The sequence below is a fragment of the Ctenopharyngodon idella genome, chromosome 10 (assembly GCF_019924925.1).
Source record: "Ctenopharyngodon idella isolate HZGC_01 chromosome 10, HZGC01, whole genome shotgun sequence".
In the NCBI taxonomy this organism is placed as follows: domain Eukaryota; kingdom Metazoa; phylum Chordata; class Actinopteri; order Cypriniformes; family Xenocyprididae; genus Ctenopharyngodon; species Ctenopharyngodon idella.
This window is the reverse complement of record NC_067229.1, coordinates 8,310,950-8,321,264: the sequence shown is the minus strand read 5'-3', so window position 1 is coordinate 8,321,264 and position 10,315 is coordinate 8,310,950. Positions and strand designations below refer to the sequence as shown.

The window sequence follows — 10,315 nt, the reverse complement described above, 5'->3', positions numbered from 1 at the left end:
TTTTAGGAATGATAACACGCTGGCTTCTGAAGAGTACGCCGTCTTGCACACTAATTTCATCTCTGATGGCCCAGTACCCTCTAATCACTATGGGCTTCTCCTCTCTGCAGTCTGGCCATCCTTCAAGCACGACAGTCTTGAGCATCTGAAGGCACTCATCCTTCTCTGTGTGTTGTCGGATTTGTGAGAGACGTTGGCTGGTGACGTTCAGATAGTCTGTCTGCTGAATTGCTGCGGTGTCATACTGTTCCTGCTGCAGGCTGCAGACCATTTCCCGCCTGTACTGTGTGTCTGTGTTCTGTGGTGGGGTAGCAGCTCTGTTGAGCGTGTCACTGATATACATTTCCGGGCCTGGCTTGTACACCACATTGAGGCAGTAGTTCTGGAGCGTAAGGAGCATGCTCTGGAGGTGCTTTGGTGCACTGAGGAGAGGCTTACTGAAGATGGACACTAACGGGCGGTGATCTGTCTCTGCTGTAACATCACCCCTCCCATACAGGTAGTAGTGGAATCGCTGGCAGGCAAACACAATGCTCAGGCACTCTTTCTCTATTTGTGCATAATTTTGCTGTTTGTGACAATGCACGGGATGCGAATGCAACTGGCTGTCCTTCCTGCAGCAAGCAGCAGCCCAGGCCTGTCTGGCTGGAGTCGCTCTGTATGGTGACCGGCCTGTTAATGTCATAGTACCCCAAAACAGGTACCGCTGTGATCAGTGCCTTGATCTCCTTCATGGCTGTGTCGTGCTTTGGCAGCCAGTGCCACTGTACATCCTTATCCAACAGCCTCCTCAGTGGTTCGCAGACCTCTGACAAGCGCGGCATGAACTTGGATAGGTAGTTCACAAACCCCATGAAACGCTGCACGCCTTTAGTGTCAGTGGGGTTGGGCATGTCCAGAACTGCTCTGACCTTGTCAGGGTCAGCTTTGAGGCCCTCGGCCGAGAGGACGTGGCCGTGAAAGCGGACTTCCTTAACTCGAAATTGCAGCTTCTTCAGACTCAGCCTCAATTTCACTTTCCTGCATCTGTCCATCAGTGCGGTGAGGTTAGCATCATGGTCTCGGATGGCTTCCTCCTCAGTGTCGCCACAGCCCACTATTAGGATGTCGTCAGCTATAGGCTCAATTCCTTTCAAGCCCACCAGAAGCTCGTGCTGCTTCCTCTGATACAGCTCTGGTGCTACCGACACGCCGAAAGGGAGTTTCAACCAGCGTTTTCTGCCCCACGGCGTCCAAAATGTAGTCATCAGGCTGTTCTCCTCATCCAGGCAGCACTGTAGAAATGCGTCCCGTGCGTCCACCAGCGTGAAGATACGTGCTTTTGGCAGTTTGTACAGCACATCATCTAATGTGGGCATAAGGTAATGGGACCGCTTGAGAGCTCAGTTCAGGGGTCTGGGGTCAATACAGAGCCTAATTTTCTCTGGCTTCTTTACTATGACCAGATTACTTATCCAGTCAGTAGGTTGTGTGACTGTGACTAAGTGTCCATCCCTTTCATACTGATCCAACTGCGCTTTAACGGCTGCCTTGAGAGCCACTGGTACGTTTCTGGGAGCGCACTGCACAGGGGCCACAGTGCTGTCCAGCTCAAAGTGTAGGTCGCCAGGCAGAGAGTCAATGAGGCTGTTGAAGACATCATGGTACATGCTGATTAAGCTCTCTTTAGTCAGCATGCTCAACTTGCTGTGCTCTACACTATTCAGCTCCTCAGGAATGGTGAAATGAATCAGACCAAGATCCTCGCATGTGGAACCCGAAAGTAGTGGCCTCTGGCCGGATTTCACAATTTCAAAGTCAAGTTTGTGTCTCTTGCCTCTAATGACGCACTGAGTGCTGAACAGGCCCATTGAGTTCATCCAAGCACTGTTGTAAAGTTTCAGTCTGGTGAGACTAGGCTGAAGAGGCGTCCTAGGTGATAGTCTCATTTTATCCTTGATGCTCATCATGTTGCAGGTTGCTCCAGAGTCGAACTGGCATCTCTGGGGTCCGTTCTGCAGTGGGAGGTTGACAAACCACTTCTTCCCCTGTGTGTTCACTGCCCCTATGCTCATTGCCGTGTATATCTGGCCCAGATTGCCACCATCATCATCATCTTGGTCCTCTTCAGAGGGGGCGTCCATAGTGTGCAACTGGCGTGTGTTTTGGCCTCTTTTCATGCATACTTTAGTGAAGTGATTGGGGGTGCCGCACGAGTGGCATGCTTTCCCAAATGCGGGGCACTGGTCCCGCCCACGTCTGTGTTGAGTGCCACAGTACCTGCACTCGCCTGTCCCTCTCATGCTCTGTGCAGGTTTGGCGAATGGCTCAAATGGCCTGCTGGTAGGCCGCCGTCGCTGTCCCTCTGCCACATTAAGGCTTTCCCCAGGCCTAGAGTGGTCCAGCGCCATAGTTTTCAATTTATTGTCCATAATCTCTGAAGCGCAGCAAATATCAACCGCCATTGCCAATGTGAGGTCTTTTTCTCTAAGCAGACGGCGTCTCGCGCTCTCATCAGTTATTCCAAGAACAAGCCTGTCTCTTATGAGCTGGTCTCTTAGGGTTCCATATTCACATGTTGCTGCTTTTTCTCTCAGTCTCGTAACAAACGCATCAATAGTCTCACCCTCCTCTTGTCTAAGATTTCCAAAAACGTACCTCTCGAAGATGACATTTTTTGTGGGTGTGAAGTAGGCTTCAAGTGCTTCCAGTATGGCTTTTACGTCTTTCTGCTGGTCTTGTGTGAGACCCAGGTTGTGCTTGTATATGTGTCGGCACTCACTGCCCATTAGCCTTCTTAGTGTTGCCGCTTGCAAGTCCGCATCTTTCTCACATAGTCCGGTCGCCAGCAAGTAATCATCAAACTCTGCTCGAAAACTTGTCCAATTGCTGCTCAAGTCACCGGACATCTTCATCGGCTCAGGTGGTGGAATGGACGATGTCATCTTCCAGTCGCAATGTTAGCTGGTTTGCCGCGAACGGACGTAAATACAACTTATCTTTCCAGTAAATAAACCAAACGCGTCGCGTCAGCGACAGGCTACATAAGCTCACTTTTGGGTCCTAGCATATCTGACACCATGTTGTATGTTGGTGAATAAGGATGCTACACAAACTTTGTATTAAGATCCGTGTATTACTGTTTCAGAACTGACATACACACACAGTAGAACAACACTGCTGACTTCCTGTTACATGAGAACAATACCCAATTTCCCCACAAGGTGGAGCTGCTGCCTAAGCAGTATAACAGGACACCCTGTAACAGTATCAGCTGCTAAAATTCAAGCCAAAACGATTTTGCTATTGCCTTTTGGATTATTGCAGAAAGTAAGCTCTGTTGCCAACAAAAGTTTGTAATTCTTACACATTGTGTTTATCAATGGAATCTTCACAAATGAACACAACTTTTCCTCCAGCACTGTATGAAGACTAGACTGCTTCAACAATATGCCTTTTCTAAAGACATGGCTCCATCAAGTGGTCACAATAAATATTAGCCTAACAAAACAACATGAAATGGGCCTCATTTATGAAACACAAGCATAATGATTTTCAGCGTGGTTTACAAATGATTTACAAAGGAATTTGTCCTGCACGCCTATGTGTGAAATGTATGTAAATGACAGTGTTGAAAAATGTCGGTAGGCCTACTTATACAAGGAGGCGACTTCAGATGGGCTTACTTTAGTACAGAAAACGTCATCATGTTTAATCTTAAGACATTTGTGTTTAAATGCTGCACCCTGCTGGTGACTGTTATCAATAACTGCAAGTTCAGCCACTGAATCCCTGTTTATGTGCACTATAAATGTTTGTATTTAATTAAATTAATGGGCAATAGAGCACTGATTACGTCAAGCTTTTAGTTGTTTTAACTGAAACGTTTTCAAACATGACAAGTTGGGGCAAACACATTTTTATTTTCTAGGCAGTCTAGAAAGTAGCCTCACAGATAACAGAATTTTGTTATAAGAATGTTCTCTAAATTCAGTGTTGGTTCTGCCAGTCGCATTTCCACTGTCATATATGCGATGCTAAAGGCTACTTACGTTTATGGAAAATACCAGAGACTGCTTGAGGAACGTAGACAATTCTTATATGATTATAATCGTGTATTTATTTGGTTTAATGTTTTATCTGTATCTTTCCTGTGCCTTTGTTGATACCGGACAAATGCATACGCATATCTTTCACAGATTCACACACTCCGGTTAACTCGTATAACTCATAACTCCTGTTTTACTCTCATGAGCTCCCTCTGTTGCTCTGGCTGAAAGGATCAGGATAGATAGACGGGAGAGATCGCACAAACGTCCTCGGATTGCAATCATCGCATAATTTAGAGGAAAAGTAATAGAAATGCTCAGAAAAGTTACTTAAACAGGGTATGTTATCAATATATTTCTAAATGTGTAAGCCTTTGGACTTAAAAGCCTTAATGGAGTTGTTTTGTGCATTCTTGTGATCGTAAATAAATGGAAGCAGGTGCAACTGAATGTGTTTTCTTTTTGTGTCAGTATAAATATCAGTTAGATCAGGGCTCTCAAGTCTCACGCATTCACCGTGAGACACACGCATTTCAACCATTTTACACGCTCACACGCCACACCTTGTATTTCTCACGCTGAGAAGTAAGGGATAACTTGTCCCTCTATATACAATTAATGGAGGAGGCTATTTTACATTGCGCGTTGAACTATTATAAGCACCAAGTTCCCGTACGAACGGAACGGACCAATTATCTGCGCAACATGACCGAAGCCCAGTTTATTTAATTGTGCATGCGTGGTGCGCGAATGGCTGTACTCTGCGCGCGTTCACCAGTGCGCTCCAAAAGTGTGATAAGATTTGTGCGAGCCGTTCCTATCGCGACGCTGAGAAAACATCATCCTGCACCAACATAAAATAGAAAGACCTCCTTTACTAGAATTTACCTATTGTATTTATTGTGGTATATTGACTAACTTGTAGAATTTATAATAGATTATCTGTTAAGGGAATAGATTTTTCACCAAAGATTTATATTACAACTGTGGCATACTGTGCTATAGTTACTATGTGTATAGGCTGCTTTTACCTGTAATTATATCCTTATTGTAACAAATTCTATAAATATATTACAAGACAATTACAAGAACTATAGTTTTTCAAAAGGCCAAGTACAAGTTAGAATTAAGACAAGAGCACAATTGATTTTCCCCATGTGTAAAATGTGTTCTGCTAATAATTACAGATATTAGGAAAAACCTAGCAGATGACAGGAAATTAACATTTTCAATATAAGAACCGTTTAAGTAATGTTCTTTAAGTAAAATTCTGTCAAAATGCTTAAGATTTTAGATGCTTAAACATAAAATACATGCAGCTATGTTAACCAACTTTGTATGTGGATGTAACCACAAAAAAGACCATTTTGCAAAAATAAACAAATAAGCGCACAAATAAATCTCATGAGGGAGCATGCCCTGTGACCCCGCAAAACCCCCCAATGTTCAAACCAAAACTACACCCAACCCCTTCTTTTTTTTGTAGCATTTTGATTTTATATTTCCTAGATGAAATCACTTGCCTGTTATCAAAAATAGTGAAAGCTGATGTTAGGGAATATAGCTAAATTCATGCTAAATTATTATTGATGCAGTCAAAAACTCTCCCAACTGCTTTAGCTTAGTTTGGCTATCTGAAACTAAGGAAAGTACTAAAGATGTATTTCATTATTTTATTTCAAATTCTACTGTATTAATACTCTTTTCAGCGATGTTAAGACTACATCTCTTAAAGCAGAGCTCTCTGGCTATCATTTCAGTAATATTTAATTTACTGGCAATGCATACATTAATCATTGCATTTGTCTGTTTCAAAGATGTCAGAGAAAAAGCAAAAGAGTATTATTTCATTCTGGGCACCAAAGGGTCAGCCCCCTAAAAAGGTTGCTAGATCAGAGGAGGAGACGGTGGAAGAGGTGGAGGCAGAGACGGTGGAGAAGATAGTAAGAGTGACAGTTGGGGAGAAAGTAGAAGAGACCATAGAGGAGACAGTGGACAAGACAGGGAAGAAGAAGCAAGCATTAAGTGGAGCAGCCACCAGGTGTACTTTAAAAAGTGAGTGGTCAACCAAATGGCCATTCATTACCATAGGCACCAGCAGCTCCTACAACTGGTGCTCTGTTTGCAGACAGGAGAACTCAGGTGTGAACAGACATATAAAACATAAAGGTCATCAGGCCAAAGAACAGGCACTTCAGTCAACAAGCAGCATAATTTCTATTTGTGCTGGTCAATTATGAACAACAGTAGGTAGGTAAAATTAAACTGCTAGCAAAAACTTGAGAGAATTTGGTGGGGCAGAAGGGCCGCTGCTGCAAATATTTGAGTGGCTCCTCCCCTAACAGATGTAATCTCACTCCAAACTTTTAATAAAACTTGAGAGCTGAGTTAGATTTAGCATGACTGATGTGCACTCCTGACATAAATTAATAAATTACTGTTACTATAACATTTTTTTATTGTAAAAACATTGTTCAAATATTGATGCTGGAATCTTAAATCTTTAAGTAAAAGCCAAAAGTTCACAAATTTGGATCGCTAAATCTTGAATGACCATCAACTGTTGAATGAATGAGTGTCACGTCCAGCTTGTTTACTTCGAACCGGAAGACACTCCCACTTTTGACACAAGGCCTCATGGGGCGTAGGAAACTTGTGGATAAGATATGATGTTCCTCAAATGTTCTTTGAACTTAATTTTCATTTAAAATTCAACTTCCTAGAAATTGAACTAGAATGTGTAATACTACTTTTTTATTCAAATGTTGAGTGTTGATGTTTAGACATTAACAACAGTGTCATTGTTAATTTTCTACTTGAGATATGTTTAGTGTCATTTATACACTCAACATCAACATTCAGCATATGAAACACAACAATGGTGACCTGCTTCATGCCAGCATACAAAACACATTCATGGCTCCCAGCATGCATTGCGGCATGAATAAATTATGCAGCTTAATTTTTTTTTTAATCATTATTATTGTCACCATTGTTGAGGTTTGTATGATAAGTGCTGTGGCCTGTTGCACAAAGCCGGTTTTAGTTTTTACCCAGATAAGTTCAAGATTCATTTGAGCAAACACTGTTTTTTAGGGCTCATGAAGGTGGATTGGTTTTTAGTGGGTTTCATTAGGCTCGTTTGAGATGAGCAAATTCTGTGCAGAACTGATCACCGCGAGATGCATGCCGGTTAGAAATGTGTCCGAGGGTGGGCGGCCTTGCTCTGATGTCATGCCGACGTGTGTCAAAAAAGTCTCGCGATGGCGAGGCGGCCTCATCGGATTCTGCAGTCGGGCGCAGTTGCTCTCCACCGACTGCGCTGACCAAATGCACGATGGGAAACGACTTGCTGATGACACAGCTTAATGTTTATTAGGTTAAACAACCATGTTGTATTGATCTCTTTTAAAATGTTTGATTTTAAAACTCTAATATCATGATTTTATGTGTATAAATTATGTGTGAATATTCCTAAAGTCTCTGACAATGCGATCTCTCTGTTGGTTATGTGATTGTTATATTTATAAAAATATATAAAAACATGTCTGTAATTAAAATAAAAATGATTGATACACACATCCTTCGAATGGAAATAAATAACAAGTACTTTGTGTGTATTGTTCATTATGTTTATTTTCATATAAAAGCAACAGAACTTAAATTACATCCAGTTTATCAGCAACAAAGCACGTGAGTGTGAATCCCGCGATATCCGCCTTTGATCTCGTAGATGTCTGATCCACTACGAGAACGGATAACTGTCAGTCTTGCCTGCACTTTTTTCACTCCTCCCCTCACTGCAGCCGCCTACTCTCGCCTACATTTCAGGCGAGGCTAGGCACATCTCAAACAAGCCTATTGCTATGGTAACTTATGCTACACGACTAACCTGCTCTGGAGCAGGATTTATTTTGGGTTAGAGATCGCGAACCAAAACTCGACCAATCAGCTGTGAGTAAAGTGACATGTAGGCTATCTGGTGCAATAAAGCCACTCCCCCTGTATTTCTCGCTCCAAATTAAATCAATTCATAATGAAAACATTTTAGAGACAAAATTGCTCATCTTTTGCTGCTAATTATTTATTATATCTATATTAAATTAATTATAATTTTGTATAGCCTAATTCACATAATATATTCATATAATTATTATATTAATTGACAATATTAAACTTTGCTTTTAAATTAAAATAAATGTAATACATGCATTAATATAAAAAGCTTTAAAACAGGCTAAGTTTACATCTTCATTTAAAGGTCTAAATTATAAATTTTTGATCAAAGCACCTTTTGTGAAATCCTTCAGATTATTTTGAAAAAGCTGATCTTCTGCTGTAGATCACAGTGCTGCTGTAATCAATAATGTAAATCTAACTCAGAGATTGGGCTCTAAACGAGTTCAGTGATTCAGGTCAAATAATGATTATGTGAAAACATAACCAACACCACCTAACCATCTTTTCTTTTTGCTTGTCTGGCTGTTATAACAGATACAACAGCCCAAACAAAATCTAATATTTTAAAGTCAAGGGTCAAGAGCCCAACTAAAGCAAACACTCATCTCTATGATGGTGGCTTAAAAATTGTGATTTTCTCCTTTGATTCTGCTTGTTAACAGCAGGTCACCTTCCTGACACATTTAATGTGTTAAAATCATTGACTCAGCAAATGTGTCAGAATTAACACAAGTGTTGTCCCTAAACTCACACACTGATTTGTAAGAATTTAACACATTTTGAGTCAGTTTTAAGACATCCTTTCTAAGAGTGTGTATTGCATTCATTTTAACTGGTCAAAAATAGCACATCTATGACACAAATTGTGTGATTTATGACACATTAGTGTGTTAAATATTTTAACACTGGCTGTGTTAAGAAGAATAACACACTGGTTGAGTTAAAAAAAGTAACACAAAATGTGTTGTCCTTAACTAGACACACGGGTGTGTTAAGATATAACACAGGATGTCACCAGTCATCCACCAATGAAGAAAGAGACACAAACTTGCTTAACGGCTTGCGGAGTGACGTAGCAGCAATGTGACTGGATGATAGTTAACACATGTTGTGTTGGACACAGTGTTGTTTCTCTCTCTCTTTCTCTCTCTCTCTCGCTCTCTCTCACACACACACACATTAGTGTGTTAAATATTTTATGCCTGTATTAAGAAACAATAACACTCTGGTTGAGTTAAAAGTAACAAAAAATGTGTTGTCCTTAACTAGACACACATGTGTGTTAAGATATAACACAGGATGTGTTGTTTTTAACACATCTGTTTTAAGAGTGTATTATATGATGGCTTGTGGTCATTCTGGCAATGATAATCAAAATACAGCTACACAAAAAACAGCCACTGTAGCACCCACTGTGACCAAACACATTTCACTGCATTATCATATAGCTCATCCACTCAACTATCATTTCATCCTGGATGAACCTGATAAATGTAGTCAGTGGGATCCGTTCCTGGTCTTGATGGTCCCTGTGGCGCCCAATCAGGTAGCAGCTCGTAACGCCATCCGGAGCACGTGGGGGAATGAGAGCACAGTCCAGGGAAAAGCAGTGATTACTCTGTTCCTGGTGGGTTTGACTGGAGGATCCGACTCTGAAAAAGCTCAACAGCAGCTGGAGGAAGAGAGCCAACAACACAGAGACTTACTGCAGAGCAACTTTGTGGACTCGTACTTCAACCTGACCATAAAGACGATGGTGATCAATGACTGGATAGCCACTAATTGCCCTCAAGCAACTTTCAGTATGAAGGTTGATTATGACATGTACTTAAACCTGGAAAACCTGATGACCCTTCTATCGGCACCCATCACACCCAGACAGTGGAATGTTGATGTGGAACCGGCTCGTCGTCAGAAAAAAACCTCAAAAGTGTCAGAGGAGCTGTACCCTGAATTAAACTACCCCATGTACCTGCTAGGAACAGAATGTTTTCTCCAGTTACCTGCCAGATAATCAGAGTTGGGTAGATTAATCAGTTACTGATTACAAATTGCATGACAAATTTTGTAGATTACACATTTTTGGTAATGTAATCTGACTACTTTTGGATTACATTTAGATTACTTTTGTGCTAACCCTTATTTGATGTCACATATATTATAGGATAATCTTGTACTATTTTGACAGATACAAAGAAAAAAATATATTCCAAAAAATATATTCTATTCACCAACAAGAGCTTCAACAGATTATTTTTAAAGTGCAATGTATGGACAGTTAATACTTCAAAATACTAACACTAATGTACCTGTTAGTGTTTGCTGAT

At 41.2% G+C, this 10,315-nt stretch overlaps 1 protein-coding gene across 1 annotated transcript; it reads left to right on the top strand.

Moving 5' to 3' along the window:
* Positions 1-9,330: 9,330 nt before the first annotated feature.
* LOC127520227 (beta-1,3-galactosyltransferase 2-like) lies at positions 9,331-10,002 on the top strand. The gene has a single exon (XM_051908168.1). It carries the CDS (start codon positions 9,331-9,333, stop codon positions 10,000-10,002), a length of 672 nt encoding a protein of 223 aa, XP_051764128.1.
* The last annotated feature ends 313 nt before the right edge of the window (positions 10,003-10,315 follow it).